This window comes from Cordyceps militaris (genome assembly GCF_000225605.1).
Source record: "Cordyceps militaris CM01 unplaced genomic scaffold CCM_S00001, whole genome shotgun sequence".
NCBI classification, from domain to species: Eukaryota; Fungi; Ascomycota; class Sordariomycetes; order Hypocreales; family Cordycipitaceae; genus Cordyceps; species Cordyceps militaris.
In genome coordinates this window covers 5,019,120-5,037,433 of record NW_006271969.1, presented here as the reverse complement: position 1 = coordinate 5,037,433, position 18,314 = coordinate 5,019,120, and the positions used below count along the sequence as shown (strand labels likewise).

General features: G+C 55.6%; 7 protein-coding genes across 7 annotated transcripts; 2 read left to right on the top strand and 5 right to left on the bottom strand.

Annotated features, from left to right (window-relative positions):
- Positions 1-78: 78 nt before the first annotated feature.
- On the bottom strand, positions 79-1,221 carry CCM_01563 (uncharacterized protein; the record flags this gene model as incomplete). Its single annotated transcript, XM_006666719.1, has 2 exons — positions 79-544; positions 614-1,221. 2 exons carry the CDS (start codon positions 1,219-1,221, stop codon positions 79-81), a joined length of 1,074 nt encoding a protein of 357 aa, XP_006666782.1.
- A 2,324-nt stretch (positions 1,222-3,545) lies between these two features.
- Positions 3,546-5,103, top strand: CCM_01562 (Protein kinase-like domain; the record flags this gene model as incomplete). The annotated part of the gene is made up of 2 exons (XM_006666718.1): positions 3,546-3,874; positions 3,930-5,103. The coding sequence occupies 2 exons, from the start codon at positions 3,546-3,548 to the stop codon at positions 5,101-5,103; spliced, it is 1,503 nt and encodes a 500-aa protein (XP_006666781.1).
- A 92-nt stretch (positions 5,104-5,195) lies between these two features.
- CCM_01561 (uncharacterized protein) lies at positions 5,196-5,501 on the bottom strand (the record flags this gene model as incomplete). Its single annotated transcript, XM_006666717.1, has 1 exon — positions 5,196-5,501. One exon carries the CDS (start codon positions 5,499-5,501, stop codon positions 5,196-5,198), a length of 306 nt encoding a protein of 101 aa, XP_006666780.1.
- Positions 5,502-6,592: 1,091 nt separating this feature from the next.
- Positions 6,593-7,969, top strand: CCM_01560 (FAD-dependent monooxygenase; the record flags this gene model as incomplete). The annotated part of the gene is made up of 1 exon (XM_006666716.1): positions 6,593-7,969. One exon carries the CDS (start codon positions 6,593-6,595, stop codon positions 7,967-7,969), a length of 1,377 nt encoding a protein of 458 aa, XP_006666779.1.
- A 273-nt stretch (positions 7,970-8,242) lies between these two features.
- CCM_01559 (sodium/phosphate symporter, putative) lies at positions 8,243-10,204 on the bottom strand (the record flags this gene model as incomplete). Its single annotated transcript, XM_006666715.1, has 3 exons — positions 8,243-8,538; positions 8,595-10,052; positions 10,126-10,204. The coding sequence occupies 3 exons, from the start codon at positions 10,202-10,204 to the stop codon at positions 8,243-8,245; spliced, it is 1,833 nt and encodes a 610-aa protein (XP_006666778.1).
- Positions 10,205-12,725: 2,521 nt separating this feature from the next.
- Positions 12,726-13,681, bottom strand: CCM_01558 (phosphomannomutase; the record flags this gene model as incomplete). The annotated part of the gene is made up of 3 exons (XM_006666714.1): positions 12,726-12,978; positions 13,037-13,521; positions 13,586-13,681. 3 exons carry the CDS (start codon positions 13,679-13,681, stop codon positions 12,726-12,728), a joined length of 834 nt encoding a protein of 277 aa, XP_006666777.1.
- A 778-nt stretch (positions 13,682-14,459) lies between these two features.
- CCM_01557 (sodium/calcium exchanger protein) lies at positions 14,460-17,486 on the bottom strand (the record flags this gene model as incomplete). Its single annotated transcript, XM_006666713.1, has 2 exons — positions 14,460-14,793; positions 14,842-17,486. 2 exons carry the CDS (start codon positions 17,484-17,486, stop codon positions 14,460-14,462), a joined length of 2,979 nt encoding a protein of 992 aa, XP_006666776.1.
- Positions 17,487-18,314: the final 828 nt, after the last annotated feature.

Genomic DNA, 18,314 nt, shown 5'->3' with positions numbered 1-18,314 from the left:
ACGCTCCTCAACCCCGCCATTACCCCACGTTTCAAGCACCAACCTTGCCCATATTACTTGCATGTACAACAACGCCGTCTACAGCAACGCCAGGGCATTAACATCTGGCCCCAGGACGCGGAGGATGATGCTCTCGAATGACTCGCGCTCCATGGCGGCGCCAAAGGCGACGCAGCGGACGACGCCCTTGAACTCGCGCTTGAGGGTCTCGAGGGTGGCGGGCCGCAGCAGCAGGGTGTCGATGGGGTAGCGGGTGGCGAGCTCGAACCAGGCCTGGACGGGGGCAATCTCCTCGCTGCCCGGGTTGAGGGACTGGGCGAGGCCGTAGAGGGAGTCGAGGGTGACGGTGGAGGCGGGCCACTGGAGGGTCGGCCCGCTGCGGAAGCGGCTGCGGAAGCCCTCGCGCTCGGCGTAGACGGACTCGGGGGCGTTGGCCATGAGGTAGGACGAGGCCATGAGGGTATGGCCCTTGACCTCCTCGGTCTGGACGCTGTGGTTGTGGCAGTCGCCGACCCAAAAGTGGTCCCAGCAGACGTGTTCCAGGCTAGAGATGGCGCATGTTAGGATTGGAGGCCCGCCCGCTTTGGCTTCTAATAAGGGACTGTGTACTTACGCGAGAATAAAGTTGATGACGGTGAGTTCTTGGACGGGTGTGAGTTGGATCTGGCCTTGCGACCAGTCTGCCGACACGGGCCCCGTGTAGAAGCTGCTGTTGGGGGAGCTCGGGTTGACGCTAAAAGCCGGTGTTCCCATCAGCTTGTTGGAGCTGAGCGTGACGATAAGTTCTTGGTCCAAGCCGTAGAGCGGGAGCAAGTCGATGCTGTCCGTGACGGGATATCCGGGGGTGTTTTGTTGCGAGGTGTCGGTCCGCTGCGCGTCAGATAGGACAGTAGCCGCGCTCGGTGACGCTGTGCCCATTGAGAGGCCGGGGGGGCTCAGGATGCCGTTTTGTCCGAGAAAGGCGGTTATGTCGTCGTTTTCGCGGCGAAAGGCCGAGGTATCGTGCTGGGCCTGTGTGATGAGCTCTCGGAGCTGGGAAATGTCCATCTCCAGCTGCTTGACGTAGTTTGCTTTGCGCTGGCGATGTTGTATCTGGGCGCGGCGGACCTGGGCGCGGCGAACTTGGTTCTTGGACAGGCCATCTTGGTTGTTGGGGCTGCTGTCACCGGCTCCGGCTAATAACGATTTGGTCAGGTACTTGTCTCTTTTGAAGCGCTTCATTCTGGCAGTGTCCCGAACAGCCGCGCTGGATATTATGTATGGCATTATGGAGGGAAGAGCACTATGGCATGACAGTAATAAAGGGTAGATGGTCAGAGTAGGTATAAGTATGGGTAGTGGAGGGTTATAAGGCGGCGATGGAATCTTGTGGGCTAGAGCCAGAGATTGGGACAAGAATTCCAAAGCAGCAGCGGGCGCGCTGGCGAGCTAGGGAGGGAGCTATAGGGAAAATAAAAGCGTCGACATATCAACGGTGTGGCGGCGGCGTCTTTTGACGACGTGGGAGCAAATCCCAAAAGGGAAATGACAAATCATAGGAACATGGGGGGCCGGGCCAGGCGCTCAAACACTACAAACGGACAAACCGACGTGTAGCGTTTTGGGCTCCGGGGGTGTAGAGGAAGGGGGGCATCAATAGGATCCGGATATAAAATATCAATGAGTAAACGAGAATGCGAACGGGAAATCGAGTCGGCATACGGAGTACTGTTGGCAAGGTGCGACGAACAAGGCGGGGGGGGGAGGGGGGCTAGACGCGGAGAGAGAGACGACGGTTGTTTGACTCACATGAGGACGTGGTAGTCTTGGGTGTAGAAGCCGACTTTTTTCTATCTTTGGACTTTTCCTTGTCTCGTTTGAGGTACGATAGAAAAGACGGCCTCGCGCTGGTGCTCGCTGGGGGGTCTTGGTCCGTCATGGCCTTTGCGGGTGGGTGGGCGTCATGCGACGACGAAGCCGGTCGAGACACACGGACGCTTTAATAGGCTGCTCCCGTCGGCGATATAAAGGCGATCCAAGCGGGTGGGCGATGCGACGCAATGCTTTTTGCTAGCTAGCTAGCTTCCAGGGAGGGAGGGTAGAAAAGATTTGAGATGCGGGATGCCGGTTGCAATGACGGAGGAGGTTGGAGGATTGTTCAAGGATCGTGTCCGGAGCAAGCGGGCATCTAGGGGGGGCGGCCTGATATAGCCTAGCGGCCTGATAGCCTAGCGGGCCCCCCCAACAACAACATGTACCGGCGTTTGCTGCCTCGTTTTGAGATGCCGTGGTCCTGCGACGCTGTTGAGAGAGACGCCATCATTTTTATTGCAAATTCGTCTGCGACGAATGGCACGGACGAAATTGAACTCGGAGTCACTACAAGATACATCCGTGCGACGGAAAAGTCAGCTGCCAAAAACCCAAAAACAGACCAGGAGAAGAAGCTATTCCAAATCATCGACGCCGTTTCGTTTCCTTCATCTCCAAGGCTCCACTCAACAGCCACTTGCGGCGCGTGTGGCTGGCAGCCCATGTACCTCGTCCATACTATTTCCACCCAAGCGCTACATCCATGTCTTGTTCATATACCCGTCAATTCCAAATCGCCTCCAATCTACAAAGTATCATTTTCTTCACCGTCACAGCTATCCCGATGTTGCAAAATACCCAACACACTGTTCCAGGTCCTTCTCACTTTTTCTGCCTACTCCATCGACTTTCCGTATGGAATGTCTCTCTACCTAACCGTCGGGTTTCTGTCGCATGACGGGTGCCACAATCGGGGGAAAAGACAACCTATCAAGCTGTCATCACATGTCCGCCGACATTATGCGAGCACCGATGTAAGAAACAAGAGCTGCCGTAGCTCCTGTCTTACTTTTTGTATTACTGTTGTCGGCGGCGCTGATACCATGACTGACCGACCGACAAACATGCGACACAGGTTGGGGGTTCACCGCCGATGCCGGCATGGAACAAGCAACTCATTCTCAAATCACGTTGAAGATTCGCCTTGATTCAGAAAGACACCTAATAGCCCCCTTTCTCCCCCCAGTCGCACCTCTCCTCCAAAATCTGGCTGCGGGCTTCTTTGGTGACAAACGACATCACACTCAAGATACTGGCAGGGCACGAGTCCTCCTAAGCCACGCTACAAAATTGAAGACACACATTATAGCTAGTACCGTGCTCGTATTGCATCTACATTCTACTTGTTGTCCTTTTGGTCCTTTGATATCCTCGCTCTGATGTCGCAGTCGCTTGTACCACTCCGTGGTCCGACATACGGGCGTGCAATGCCATGCCAGTGAATCAACCCCAGCTGCTGTACGTTCCTAAGTGCCCAAAATATATGTCCTTCTATTCATGATGGCTTCAATGGTATTACAGGTACAACCTCTAGCCCACGTCATCTCGTTTCAGCACCACCTTGTCACGGAAGTTGCTGTGGAGCGAGGACAAAGGCCTCGCTTCCTGAAAGATGGGCGTCTAAAAAGCACGCAAATAGACTGCACTTCCCCCAGGAAAACATTCATATACACCAAATAACGACGTTTTTCATAATGGCTTCTGCTCCAGCGGCTTCTCCCTCACTCACTTCCGTCGCGGTTCCTCCGCCTAGCCCCGAACAGCCTTGGGATCTTTGTCATCTCCAGACTCGTGTCTTGAAATTACGCGATGCCATCGACCTTGACAAGGTAAAGGAGCTAGCGTCTCAGCACAACGAGGGCAAGTTCTGTCGTATATCGCATGACATTGTCGTGGGCAAAACATTCCTGTGCATTGCCGTCACGTTTCCGAACGACGGGCAAGAATGGGTCGTCCGCATCGCCACAAAGTCAACCGTCGATAGGGAGTGGGACATGATCCGCAGCGAAGTTGCAACAATTCGGTACGTCATTCCCCTGTGACGCATGATGATATAGATCTGTTTAGCTCACGTGTAGGAACAAGTACATTCAGCGCCACACTTCAATTCCGGTGCCCACAGTCCAAGCGTACGGAACAGGCAAGCACTTGAGCGAGGATTTGTACGAGACTCATTCATACATAATCCAAGATAGAGTTCCTGGAAAGGCACTCGGAAGCGACGTTTTGGCCCTTATGACGCGGGAGAAGCGCAAGAGGGTCTGGTGCCAGCTTGCGGACGCGCTTGCGCAGCTTCAGGAACTGACGTTCCCCACCACTGGATCTTTGTATCCAGCCGAATCGGACGACATGAAGGAGTGTATTGGGCCAGCTCTGTCTAGGTGGGATGAATATCTCTCTAACCGGGATGGGGCGACGCGCAGCCGGCCTGTATTCACGACTGCGTGGGACTCTATTCAGCATCATCTTGCAGTCCTCAAAGACGGACCCGAGATGCGGCAGATCTACTGCCAGACAGAACCAAACGAAGTCGTTCCTCAGCAGATATTCGCAATGGACGCGGTGGCGCGTCACGTCAATGACAAAAGCGCTTTGTTCTGGCGGGAGAATGCTGGCTTCAGACTGAGCAAGGGGCGGTTCGCCTCGAACAACATCTTTGTCGACAGCGAAGGCAACATCCGAGGCATCATCAACTGGGCATGGACGGAGATTTTGCCCCGGCAGCTCTGCCAGCCGATGAACTGGGTCAGGGATGTCGGACTGTCTCCGGAGCGGCGAAGAGAAGATGGTGTCTGGGAAGAGTTCCTGGAGGTTGTGACGCCGGACCATGCCTACCACGAGCATCTGCGCTACTACACGGACAACGAGGCGCACACCTTCTTCGCCGCCATTCTGCGGTATCCGGACTCGCTGACGACCGTCTACTTCTGGGACCTTTTTTACAACACGCAGCATGAGAAGGCCGATTATGTGCTGCTCGGGGGCTTCTTCAGCCAGCCGGAGCACAAGGCCAGGCTGGACAGGCTCCTCGCGGTCCAGAAGCGGCACTCGGACGAGGTTTCTGGCAGACTCGCTTCGCATATAAGTAGAGTGCTTCTTCCGCAGTGGCAGCTGTGGCATAATGAGATGGGCAGTCTCGTTTTTATTGCTTCGGAGGCGCGTCATTTCCTACGCGATGCCGTGCTTGCCAGACCTCACCCGTCGCTGTCGCCCAACGGCCCTGACACTGGTCTGCCTCACAGCCCTGTTTAGTTGGTCATGACTTTTTGCCATTTGGATTCGGGCTACTATATACATGATTCTTCCTTGGCCCGCCCGCCTTGCACGCCCCCGCCCCCCTTGCCCTAGAATCCTCGTCTTGTGACGAGCCGCGATAGTCGCGCGTGCTCGACCTCGGCAGCTGCCTTTCTGTTGAGCAGGACGGCCATGTTTTGCTGTATCTGGTTGCACGCCACGCTGTGGTTATTGACGGCGACGACGATGAAGGGGTCGGGATTCTGACCGTGCCGGGTGTACTGGCCGGAGCGGAACTGTGCCGCTTGCAGCTGCGTCTGGGCGTGTTGCAGCTGCCGCGTCCAGTATTCCATCTCTTGGTGCATCTGCACAATCTGGGCAGTGAGCGCGGCAAGCTGGCTCTGCTCGGCCGACATGACTTGTGGCGTCGTTTACGATGTACTCGGTTGGTACTGGTGGTATGAGTTAGTATCGGTGTGGTGGTCAGAGTTTGATGGCGGTGAATGTATCGGCACGTACTTGTTACCCTGTTTCTTGAGATTGTTTTGAAGTTGGAATAATCTTGATCAATTTTGATATATTTCTCGTCTCGCTGTCTACTCGCATTTCCTCTCTCCTCCCCCTCGGTATAGTCCCGCCGTCGCCTACTTATACGTACTGTACAACCCAACGCCCGACGCCGTGCAACTCGACCACAAAGACGGGAGAAGAAAACTTTTCAGGGCGGTGCTTTTGGTGAGGCGCGTAAACATGGCTCCGGAAGCCCTTCTTTTCTTTTTTTTTTTTTTTTTTTTCTCTCCTTGCTGTCGTCAAACAAGAGATTTTCACCTGTCAAATGCTGACTTGGCGTCATGCAAAAAGCGCAATATGGCCCGACCGGGCCACTGCCAGGTACCACGGTATGCAACGGCTGTATTGGTCCGACAAACAAATTACACTCACTCTACCACTCAGACGCCAATAAAGAGCAAATGAGGCTGAGACACGGCTCCATGTCGTGACACATTTGCGCCATTCGCAAGGGGAACACGGTTGGGCAGGCTTGCAGCCGTTGCCTATTCTTATGCGTGTGCGTGTGCGTGTGCGTCAAACGTGCGCCGGGTGGCAGCGGGCCGGGGAAGGGTGGTGACTCGGCAGCTGTTGGGCAGTAAGAAAAAAAAATTGAATTTTTTTTTCTTTCTTTTGAAAGGCACGTGTTGGCAGAAAGAAAGAAAAAGGAGAGAGAGACCAAGGTGGGAAAAGGATTACGTAGGGCTGAGGATTTGCGACAAATGGGTGGAGATGCATGAGAACCTCTTTTGGGTTAGCTTTGCGATTTAGCGTCGATGAGCTTCCTCCAAGTCCAGACAGTCGACAAGTCGTCAACACGACGACAAGTATTCCTGCCAAAAATGTATAAATTGTTTCCTCTTGGTCTCTTCTCCAACTCTCTTCGCCAAACCCATTTCTTCCGCAAAAAATCCAAAACCCTTTCCAACACACAGTCTCCACCCACCACTGCCCACACATGACACTCCGCGTCCTCATCATCGGCGCCGGCACCGGCGGTCTCGCCCTCGCACACGCCCTCGTCAACTCGCACGCCGACGTCTCCGTCACCGTCTTTGAGCGGGACCGCACGCGCCGCGACGGGCTGCAGGGGTACCGCGTCGGCATCTCGCCCGAGGGCGCGCGCAGCCTCGCCGCCTGCGTCACCCCCGCCCTCTTCACGCTCTTCCAGCGCACCGCCGCCGCCGCCCCGGACTGCTTCAACATGGTCACCGAGCAGCTGCGGGAGCTGCTCAGCATCGACGGCTTCGCCCGCGCCTCGGCCGACGGCGTCGCCGCCGAGTACTCGGTCAGCCGCATGACGCTCCGGCAGCTGCTCCTCACGGGTCTCGAGGACCGCGTGCGCTTCGACTGCCGCTTCACGCACTATGAGCGCAGCAGCGACGACGAGGACGGCACGGTGACGGCGCACTTTGCGGACGGCAGCGTCGCCGTCGGCGACGTGCTCGTCGGCGCCGAGGGCACCAACTCGCCGACCCGCAGGCAGTACCTCCCGCACGCCGTCCTCAAGTCGTCCGGCCTGTGCGGGCTCGGCACCAAGGCCCCGCTTACCGAGGAGACGCGCGCGCTGCTGACGCCGCGGATGCTGCGCGGCGTCACCATGGTGCAGGCGCCGCGCGGCGACAGCACCATCCTTCACGTCATGGAGTTTCCCTGGGACGCCGAGCACGCGCCGGCGCCGACCCCGGGGAGCGTCGGCGGCACCGACGCCGCCCTGCTCGCCGCCTGGCCCGGCGCCCAGTTTGACAACACGCGCGACTACATCCTGCTGGGCTTTGGCGCGCACCGCGACCAGCTGCCGGCCGACGTGCTCGCCCTGGACGGCGACGCGCTGCACGCCCTGCTGCTGCGGCGCACCGCCGCGTGGCACCCGCACCTGCGCCGGCTGTTTGCGCTGGCCGACCCGCGCACCTGCTTCGCCCTCGACATCCGCACCACAGAGCGCCTGCCGCCGTGGCCGAGCAGCAACGTCGCGCTGCTCGGCGACGCCATCCACACCATGACCCCGGGGCTCGGCGTCGGCGCCAACACGGCGCTGCTGGACGCACGCATCCTCGGCGAGCAGCTGGCGCGCGCCGCGCGCGGCGAGGTCGCCGTCGTGGAGGCCGTCGCGGCGTACGAGAAGGAGATGCACGGCTATGCCTGGGATAGGGTGGAACAGTCGCTCGAGAGGTTCAACAAGGACGATGCGATTTACAAACCGGGCATCACGGGCTGGTTGGCCATGATGGCCATGCGTACCGGGCTGAGACTGGTCAATGCCGTTCCGCCGTTGAAGAAGAAGGTGGCGGCGCAGATGGATCGTCAGCGTGGGCAGATGGAGGAGCGGTCTTAATTATTAATAAGTCAAGGCAGATGATAGTAGTATAGTGATGTGAGTCTAATCAATAATTCTGTCGTAGTAGACAAGATGCAAAAAAAAACGTGTTGCAGTACATTGTAGTCGTCAACGTGGGCAGGTGAGGCAGCAATCTTGAAAAAAAGAAAAAAGCATATAATATTACGCGTGTACTTTATGTAAGTCTATTCCAATCTTTTTGTGGTATTGAACAAAATGCAAAACTCCATGTACAATGTAACCAGCGAAGCCGGCATCCTCATCAACTCTTTACCGGGAGGCGCCAAAGTGGGGAGCGTTGAGCAGAATAGCCATGGTGCAGCCACCAATGAGACCGGCAATGGGGATCGTCATGATCCACGAGAAAACCAGGAGGAAGACACGCTTCCAGTTAACGGCCTTGAGGGTGCCGTTGCACAGACCGACACCGACCGTGGCACCGGTGATGCACATGGACGTGGAGACGGGGAGGGAGTACTGAGAAAAGATGAGGACGGTAATGGCAGCGCCCAGTTCCATGGAGGAACCACGGCTGGGAGAGTGGTAGGTAATCTTGTTGCCCATGACTAGTAAACGAGTTAGTATGATTGACTGGGTTAAGGAAAGAGAACGGTGAGCTTACCCTTCATGATGTTGTAACCGTAGGTGATGAAACCGAAGCAAATGGTGAGAGCCATGACGGCAATCTGCCACAGAGGAACGGGGGCCTTGGCGCCGGCAGCCTTGCCGGTAGACCAAGCAGCGTACATGACAGCCCAGACACCCACGGCGTTGCCGACATCGTTGGCACCGTGAGCAAAAGAGGCGGTGCAGGCGGTAATGACCTGGACAAAGGAGTAGAGGTACTCGACTTCGTTGGGGTACTTGGTGGCATGGTCGTAGACACGAGCCATGCGCTGACCCTCGGGGGTTCCCTCGATACCAACCTGGGCAGTGTGGATGTCATAGTGAGCACCGTAGAGGAGAGCGCAGACGATCATGGCCGGCACGCGCTTGCAGAAAGCGATGAGGTTGGCAGTCTCGTGGATGGAACCGGCACCCATCTGGTTGTTGTGCAGGGTGCGCATGGCCCAAGCAAGAGGGCCGCGACCCTGACGGAGACGGGCGTGGTGAGCCTCGAGAGCTTCCCGCATGAGGCGTTGGTAACCCTCCTGGTTGCACTCGGCGAGGATGAGCTTCTTCTGGCCGGTCTTGTTGCTGTCGACCTCCTTGCTGCCAAAGACGGCTTCCTCCTGGCCCTTGAGGTTGTCGCTGGGAGGGCGGACGTCGGTCTCGCTCTCCGTCTCGGCGGTGGGGGTCTGGATGACGTGGTAGTTGGGGACGCGGGCCTCCTCAGCATCCGCGGGCGCGGGGCGCCAGAAGAGCATGGGGCCGTAGATGACGTGCCAGAAGCGCAGGTTGTAGTCCTTCTTGACAACCTTGGCGTGGACAAAGGGCACGAAGAAGAGGGCAGACAGGACAAAGAGACCGAAGCCGACGCCGAGGGTAACGGCGATGATGTACCAGGCGGGCTTCTTGGCGAGACCGAGGCGGGGAGAGCCCTTGTAGACAATGGACAGGGTGCAGATGGTACCAGCGATGAGGAAGAAGAAGGGAGAGGTCCAGACGGCCCAGGGGACGGGGTTCTTGCGCATGTGGACGGTGAGCTTGATGAGCATGAAGATGACGGCGGCGAAGCCGGCGGCGATGGCGGGGGCCATGCCCAGACCGGCAAAGATGGCACCGAGACCAGAGCCATTGTTCCATCCCCACTGGACACCGCCGGCGCCGACGGTCGCGACACCGACACCGGCGAGGGACGAGATCAGAGAGTAGGTGGACGAGACGTGAGCCGAGTTGCGCGTGCACCACATGACCCACATGGAAGCACCAGCAGAGGCGCAGGCAAAGGCGAGAAGCTGCACGCCGGCATCGTTTTGGAAGGCAGCGACGGGGATGATGCCGTTCTTGATGGTGGTGGCACTGCGGGCGCCGACGGCGACGGCACCGAGCATCTCAAAGACGAGGCAGAGAACCATGGCGGCTCTGTAGGAAATGGATCGGGAGGACACACTCGTGGCCCAGGCGTTGGCGACATCATCTATGAGAAGGGAAGAGGTTTGTTAGCGAGATTGCCAAGACGAAGCGTGGCTTGATCGGGGGCATGAACGTACTGGCACCGTTGTTGAATGCCTCGAGAAGGGCAAAGCAGGTGCCAATGGCAAAGACGTAAGTGTACTCGTGCAGAACCATGTTGACGGTTGTGTGTGTATTGGTTCCAAGTCTGACTAGGGAAGCAGCTGGACTGTTGGGAGCCGGTTGGGATGCGAGTAGCCTGATGGACACGGAAGAAAGGTTCGCTTCCGGGAAGTGATTTCTCTTTATAACTTTAACGAGCGACGGGAGGAGCTCGCACGCTCGCACGCATGCAGCGACCCGTCAAGCGTGCAAGTGGCGTTTCAATAGCGAACCCCATAACGAGAAGTTTGTCGCATGTGCACGACATGACAGGCTGTCATGACCCCTACCACTTTGACCAAACCGACACCGAAGGAAATAGTCAGCTCGTGGATTTCATGCGAGGCGATAGGCACTTGGTGGCGGTTGGCGAGGCCACTGCAAAAAACTGCAACAAACTCCACGCTCAACTGGCCCGGAAGTGGAACTGTGATGCGCCACCAATACATCTTTTTAAGCTTAAACGCTTGGCACGCACCACTTATTACCCCAGGAGGGCCATTCATCCATCTTGGATCGCCCACGTGGGATCGTCCCTGACGCCTCAGAGGTTGAGATCCCTCCTTTGATCCTTTTGCGGCTGCGCGGCTTCAAGCCACCCCTCCATCGGTGGAAGCACCCGTTTTGGCTCTCAAGACGGCTCAAGACAGAGTTCTTTCTTTCCTCGCCTTCCCTTTTCACGCCAAGAGGACCCGTCTGGACCTCTGGACCTCTAGACCTCTGGACCTCTAGACCTCTGGACCTCTGGACCTCTAGACCTCTGGACCTCTGGACTCGCCGAAGACCCTAAAAACGTCCCAAAAGTCTTTTCCCCATTGACCTCGGACAGCGCCCATGGAGGCGCGTGCCTGTTGTGATTGGTAGCATCCGCGACTCAGCCCGCTCCCCGCCCGACCGTCGCCGTCGCGAGTTTTTTTTTTTCCTTGTTCTAGGCCTGATAAAACAGGGCGAGCCGAGGAGATTATTCCATTTTCTTGTAATCTTGTCTGGCAATGCCGATTCTTCTTTCCTCTAGTCAATCTTCAAGAGGACGCACGCGATAGCCAAGGCCAGGAGTCGGTAACAGTTTTGAGGGACCGACTTGGCAGCCACCTCGTAACTACTTGGCAACGCCGCTTTGCTCCGGTTGTTTGGGATGTGATGATCCGTAGAGTACACTGCCAAGAGGCACGCGACAGCTCTACGCCTCCAAGCATGGCGGCCAATAGTTGCAAAGCCTTTTTGAGCGCTTTTTCGCATTGCATGTCCTTTTCGTGTCTTGGTTACAAAAGGAACACCGAAGCCGTATTTCTCGCTCGGTCTAGGAATTAGAAACCCTACCGAGTTACTACATGCATGGATGGCCTTTGCAAAACACTCACCAAAACTCAGCCCAAGACGAACTAGTTACCACGGCCAGGACCACAGGTAACTAGTTACAGTCTTCAGCCTGAAATTGGTCATATCAAAGGCTGCCCAAAATAGACTCCTCCCTTTCTTTCAATTTTTTTTTCGAGGCAACAAATTGCGTCCGGTCGTCGTTGGTATGAGTTGTCGGTCGACTGCCCCAACTAGTTGCGACCACGTGTGCTTGGCGCTCGAAAACAAAATTCGTCCATCTCCAGCTTTGAGTTTTCGAATCTCGACAATATCTCAAATGAAAGCGCCGTATCGACTGCGGGCAAGGCGACCTGGCTAACTACATAGGTACTGTCTGGCGCACTGACAGGGCTTGCTTGCAGTCAGCAATCAGCCCACGCCGATCGAGCATGCGGCTGGAACGCGCAACCCCGCAACCAGCATCGTGCAGCAATACGACTTGCGGCCTGGCCGGCCACACGGCCCAAAACCTTCCAAAACAAAGGAATTCTTTCCGTTGCTGATTCGGCACGACCGCAGCCCCGCTCACAATACGACTGTGACACTCGCTTGCAATCGGCATGTGGCCGACAAAGTATCCGTTCGGGGACTGCCCATCCAAGACCCGTTCGTTGGTGGCACAGACTATTACCTTCCAGTCAAAAACCCAGCCGCTTGGTTTGCGACCCTAGCTCGCTGCGAACTTTTTTGACGCATCTGTGCCCCGCGCATAGTTAGCAGATCTCGCCTGGAACCGCGTTCGGGTTTGTCAAGGATGTCAAGGATGGCGATAAACGTCAGGGTGGGTGGCAGAGTTACCTCTGACCTTTCGTCAGAAGAAGTGGACGCAACGCAAACTAGATGGGCCTTGGGCACCTCCCGGGTAGGTCCATCCATGTGGCCGCCCTGGCGTGTGGGTGGCCGTTCGAGCGAAATCATAAGGCACTGCGAGGTTGGTCCATCTGTATTTTCATCATGATTTTGAAAGAATTCGCCAACATTATAAATGTAATAGCGTGGTCATCGTGTCTTTGATTAGGCTATGTATGATAAGATCACGTAATATGTTCTTTTTCTACGTTTAAATTCTTCTCCGGCCTGATTCCTCGCGGCTACTATTCGGAGCTCTCCGTTGATTGCACCTTGGTTTGGGAGCAAATTTTCCTGCAATTTGCCATGCAACTTCCTCTTTTCGTCATTATACGCCAAAGACCTCCTTGAGGATGGTCATGGTATCCTCCGGGCCCTTGACCGAGTGGCCGATGGTGCGGGGGTCCTCGTAGATTTCGTAGTCGTTGCCGCCCTTGGCTGTCTTGTCGCCGAAGAAGTGAATGTTCTTGTACGTGATGCCATTGGGCTTCTTGGCCTCGCTCTCGAGGTGCCTGAGGCAGTAAGTCTTGTCCCAGCCGGTGGGGAAGACATCAAAGGAGATCTGTCCGCCGATGGAAAAGCTATCGGCGGTGAGTTAGCACAGCCGCATATGGTGAATGGAAAGGGAAGAAAACGTACGTCAGACCGAGGTGGCCAAACTTTTCCTTGAGGACCGCGACAAACTTCTCCCGCACCTTGGCCTCCTTGTCATACGCCTCAAACTCGTTGCGTTCCTTGTTGCTCGCGTTGCGCCCGACGGGGCTGATGTTGATCATGCCGTTGCGGAACTCGATAAAGGTGCCGCGCTTAATCGGGATGTCGAGATCGGCAATATAATGTAGGACAAAGTTGGCCAGCTCCTTGTACTGGGCCTCGCCGATCCACTCGATGAAGCTGTTGGACGGCAACGCCTGACCGAGCTTGAACGCGGTGAGGCCGTTTTCGGAGAAGCAGAAATCAAAGAGCGTGGTGACGGGAACGCCGGCAGGGCCGCCGATCTGCTCCTCCTGCTTGGCGAGGTCGGAGCCGCCAACAAAACCAATGGCGCACTTTTGGCGCAGCGCGCGGAGGATGGCGAGGATCTCGGGAGAGGCGTCCTGTCGATTGCGGGAGGGAGGCGTTAGCTATGAGGTGCTGCTATTTTTATCGTGCGATTGCACAAGGAGCGGCGAACAGCTCTAAGCTTACCAGACGGGCGGGCGTCAGGGTGCCATCGACGTCAAAGAGGCAGATGGTGTCCTTGAGAGGACGCTCCTCGAGAAGGGGGTAGGTGGCATCAGCCATGATTGTATAAAGTTCGAGAGAGGTGCGGGGGGGAAGAGGGGTCGTGTTTCTACTGCAGCACGTCAGTGTCAGTCGATGGCGGTGGGCATAGACGAATAGAAGATTGGGCTGCGTACTTGCTATGCTGTCGCTTTTCCTTAAAGCTAGGACGGGAAAAGAAATCAAGGAACGAGGAGGTGGTGAATCTGATTTGCCCTAGGGAGGAGGGATTCAAGTTGGGTCTGCCAACCCTTTTGGAGGGGTAGCTTCGGGGCCTAAGCGGTGAGTGCAAACAGGTTGGGCCACTACTTTTGGTGGCCGGCCACGGGCGTGCCTTGAGGGGGACTAAATTCCTACCTAGGTACGTAGTTGCAACTTTTAATTGCATCGTGGCAGAAGAAGCAATAGTCAATCTTGTTTTTCGACGACTCACTTCCTGCCTTGCGCAGTGCAGGGCTTCATCTCGCTCTCAGCCCGCCAAGCCACCCACCATATCCCGTCGTACAGCCAAGACAGGTATTGGAACTAAAAATTATCATGTTCGTTGGCTGAAGTATACAAGTATCGCTCTCTATATAAAATAATGAACAAGGTTCTTCGGTTTCCTCCGCATGAGCTACATCCCATTTCACCGCACACGCGTTCTGTACCTCCATACATACACCTTGCCGGCAACCGAGTTGTTCTCGAGGGCAATCAATGCCGGCCGATTCAAAAATATGATAGCTTCTTGATGCCTTAAAAAAAGAGAAGACGGGGAAACAAAAGAAGTAAAGAAGAAAAGAAGAAAAAATAACACTCAACTCTTGGAACCCCCCCAAACGCCGCTAACCTCCATGGCTACATTCACGGCTGTGCTGATTGACCACACTGCAATCAATGCCCATCCAATTTTCCGACTCAGCACCCATTTGTTCATCGGGACGGCAATCAACAAACCCCCCAGGATAACCAACAGTGTGACGGATGAGACGAGCAGCGTCCCACCAATCTCGACAGGATACGGGCCGTACTGCACGGGCTGATCAGGATGTTTGCTTCTCTCGTGGTTCGCACCTTTGATCATCATCAGGACACCGCCAATACCAATGCCCAGTAGAATGTTCAGCAGCGGGCCACCAAAGCATGCAGATCTGTTCATATTAGCGCAGCACTCATATTTCCTCGTTTGCTCTACTCACAATGCCATGACAGGGTGGCCAAGTCTCGCCACAGTGATGTCAGCCACCAAGTCGCCAATGCTGTTGCCCGCGGCGAAGATGGTCAGCCCGAGGAGCGCTTCCGAGATGTCCAGCACGACGCCCAGAGTTTGTAGGACACCAACTACCTCGCCGGCAATTGTCGAGATCCACGCGATGCTAATCATGAACCCTAAAAAGCACAAAATGTAGTGATGCTTGGGGCGGATATGCTCGACCGTTACGATGACGAGTATTGCTAGCAAGACTAGCGACAGCAGCAAAGAACACAACACCATCTTAACTAGAGTTCTCTTGGGATTTTCCCAATCATCCAGTTGGTTAACCCACAGAATAAAAACTCCGAAGAGCGGCCCGGTAAACAGTTGCACGCAAACCAGCCACCTGTTCCAAGTCCCAGGGTCGGCGGCACTATCGCCGGCAGAAGGAAAGTCGGATAGTGCTTTGTTCGCGACGGCTATAGGCGCTACTTCGGTCGCGCACGCCGGATTGACCAGGGTATTCTCGTTTGTCAGACCCGCCAACAACGGTGACTGGCGACATGAAGAAGAGTGGATGCTGCTTCGGCTCTCATGGTCGCGATATCTTTCCCACTCAGTGGTACCTTCTCGTTGGCCGTTTAGCCGAGCCAACTGAGCAACATCACCCACAAGGACCTCATGGTCGGAGTGTGATGCTATGGTCACATCGGTATGATCGTCTTCGTCTTCCTCCGGCTCAACCACAGGCAGCGTCAGGACCAGGAGAAAGATGCTGGGGGCAGAAATGGTGCTGATAAACCTGTCCCACCACGTCTTGCTGCTCCAACCCTGTAGTGTTGGGAATAGTGTAGCTAGGATAATGTGTGGGGGCGGTAGTAGGGAATATGGCCACCAAAAGACAGGTTTCTGTTCTGCAATGCAGTCGCAGCCGCGCAAAGAGCCAGGCAACTCAGCCCGTCGCCCGACAACTGGAGACGGAAGCATGAATTCGCTAGGCTCAGCATTCGGAGATGGTGTCAAAAGCATGGGTGAATCGGTTAAGTCGGGAAATGGCGAGGTTGGTGCCGAGCCATCGATGTGGCCGCCCTGGCGTGTGGGTGGCCGCACCACAAGTACGGGTAGGTGCTTGTCAGGTTGGCCATTGATTGTTGCGCTTTTTGATGTCGATGGAGGGTTTTTTGGAGGAGGGGCCAAATTTCCACCGACAGTGTAGGATGATGAATGCAATGGAGCTTTGGTAGCGCCTCCTGATCGCTCTGTCGCCGGCTCGCCGTCGCTTGACGCATCTTCTACTTCGGTGATTACTCCCGGTGCTGTAGACGTTGAAAAGGCTCGCTCGCGTCCATATGGACTAGGATCGAAATGAGGATTCGGTTGCGAGTGAGCAACGGCGGATAGATCGGCAAATGAGGCACCGCGGTGTCGTGGATGAGGAATATGGTTGTCGGAATGGCTGCGGCGAGGCATGTTGGCAAGTTGCCAGTTACTTTCACGCTGCAATTGAGCCAGGGCAGATCGAAATTCTAAAGCGCCGACAAGACTGGGTCTAATGGGTGTCTTGGTATTCCTCCGGGGTCGATTCGTTCGCAACACACGCATGCTTCGAGATACTTCTGCAGCCACCATTCTCTCATGGTCTTGAGCCTGCTCGTCGACGGCCTCTTCCCAATCATCTCCCTCGAGTTCAATGCGAGGGCCCGCTTCTAATGTAGAGATGTCAGGTCTGTGTTGCTCTTGGGCGCCATGGGTGCGGTCAGGGTCGTCAGGATCGTCGCGGTATGGCTCGCCAGCCAATTCGTCGCTAGCTTGGCTCGCGGAGCCGTAGAAGTGGCTGCGAGCTTCACCTTCTCGACGAAGCTGAAGTTTTCTGCGAGAGAAATACCAGTGCCAGCCAACAACGGTAGCCACATATAGCAAGTAAAAAGCAATCATGGCCCAACACTCCCAGAAATGCAGACTTCCGTCGGATAGGAAGATCATGGTGAAAATGACAGCCACAATGAGAAAACAGATATCGCGCACGTACGACCTTCTGTCGACCTTGAATTCGCGGACGAGAGCCATGGATCCTGCGACGACACCACTGATGAAGCAGGCAGCGCCGAGCAGCTCGCCGACAGCCATGCTAGCGCTGTTAGATGCCATGGCAGCCAATGTGCTGAATACGTCGGGGGAGCCATTTCCGAGGGCCAGGAATGTCACACCGGCAAAGCTTTCGCTCAGTCGTAAAATGGTGGCGATGGTACTGAGGTTGATGCTGAAGAAGTCGCTCGCAGCAATACCGATGGTGGTGAAGAGCATTCCAAGCCAGAAGACAATCAAGACAAAGGCAACCGGCTGGGCATGGTTCAACTTGCAGTAGTAAAGATCCAAGTAGGATATGAGGCTGGCGTCGTCATCTCGGCAGTATTTTTTGACAAAGGCACACTGGTCCTTGACGAAGCGAACGTCTCGGCATTGCGGTTCGGCGTGCTCGCTCCGAGACACGAGGTGAGGGGCGAGATCGGAGATTAGAGCTCCTGGCACTGTGCGGCGATGTGTTTGCACAAAAAACGAATATACAGAGAGAATGGAGATGATCAGGAGCGTGATGGCAAAGGGCCATGAGCTGAGGCGTCGACGGCCTCTAGCTAGGACTGCAGCCATGGTGGCGGCATCGGCATCTCGGATTGTGACGGATTGGGCCAGTGACGCGGAGAGTCGAGAGATGCAACAACACAATGCGTCAAGCCCGTGGTTTCGGCGAGGCAGGTGAAGCTGGCCCCGTATCGCTAGCAAATTCTCATGCAAGAGTTCAAGCTGCGCGGATTGTGACGTGATGAGCAAGCCAGTCGTGGAGCGATCATTGGCATCAGGTAATGGATGGACTGGTCCAATTTAAGCCGATGTTTTAATAATTAGGACTCTTCCGGTGGCGGTGGCGGGCAGCTGGCGCCATGTTACAGCGCTTTGGCCCTTGCAAATGGGTGTGTGGCTGCAGATATTTAGCTCCAGGCAGGTACTGTATGTACTTCAGGCGGATGGGGATCATAATTGAACAGAAGTTTGATGTTGATTTTTTCCTCCGATTTTTTAGAAATATAGTTTGTAAAGTGACAACCATTATATATATATATATATTATCAAAAATTCACGGACAGCCAAGATCAAAACGTTCTCCAGGACACCTCTTCAGACGGCCCCTCTCGCGTGCCCTGCCCAGCGGCCTCCGGCACCACCATGCTGTACTAACAACTAACACAGTGCTTGGCGCTGCCTGTGGCTCAACTCACGTGTGGCGCCGCTGAGACGAGAGTGACGGTGACTTCGCGCCTGAGATCCAAGGCTATAATGGCGCGCCACACCTCTTACGCACTAGCCACACTTCCGCTCTGTGTACGAAGCTTACCGAAAGGGCACTTTGTTTACTTGTTGGTAAGCCTGGAACCCAAGGCAACACCACAACCACTTCAAGTGGCCAGACGCGACAAAGAG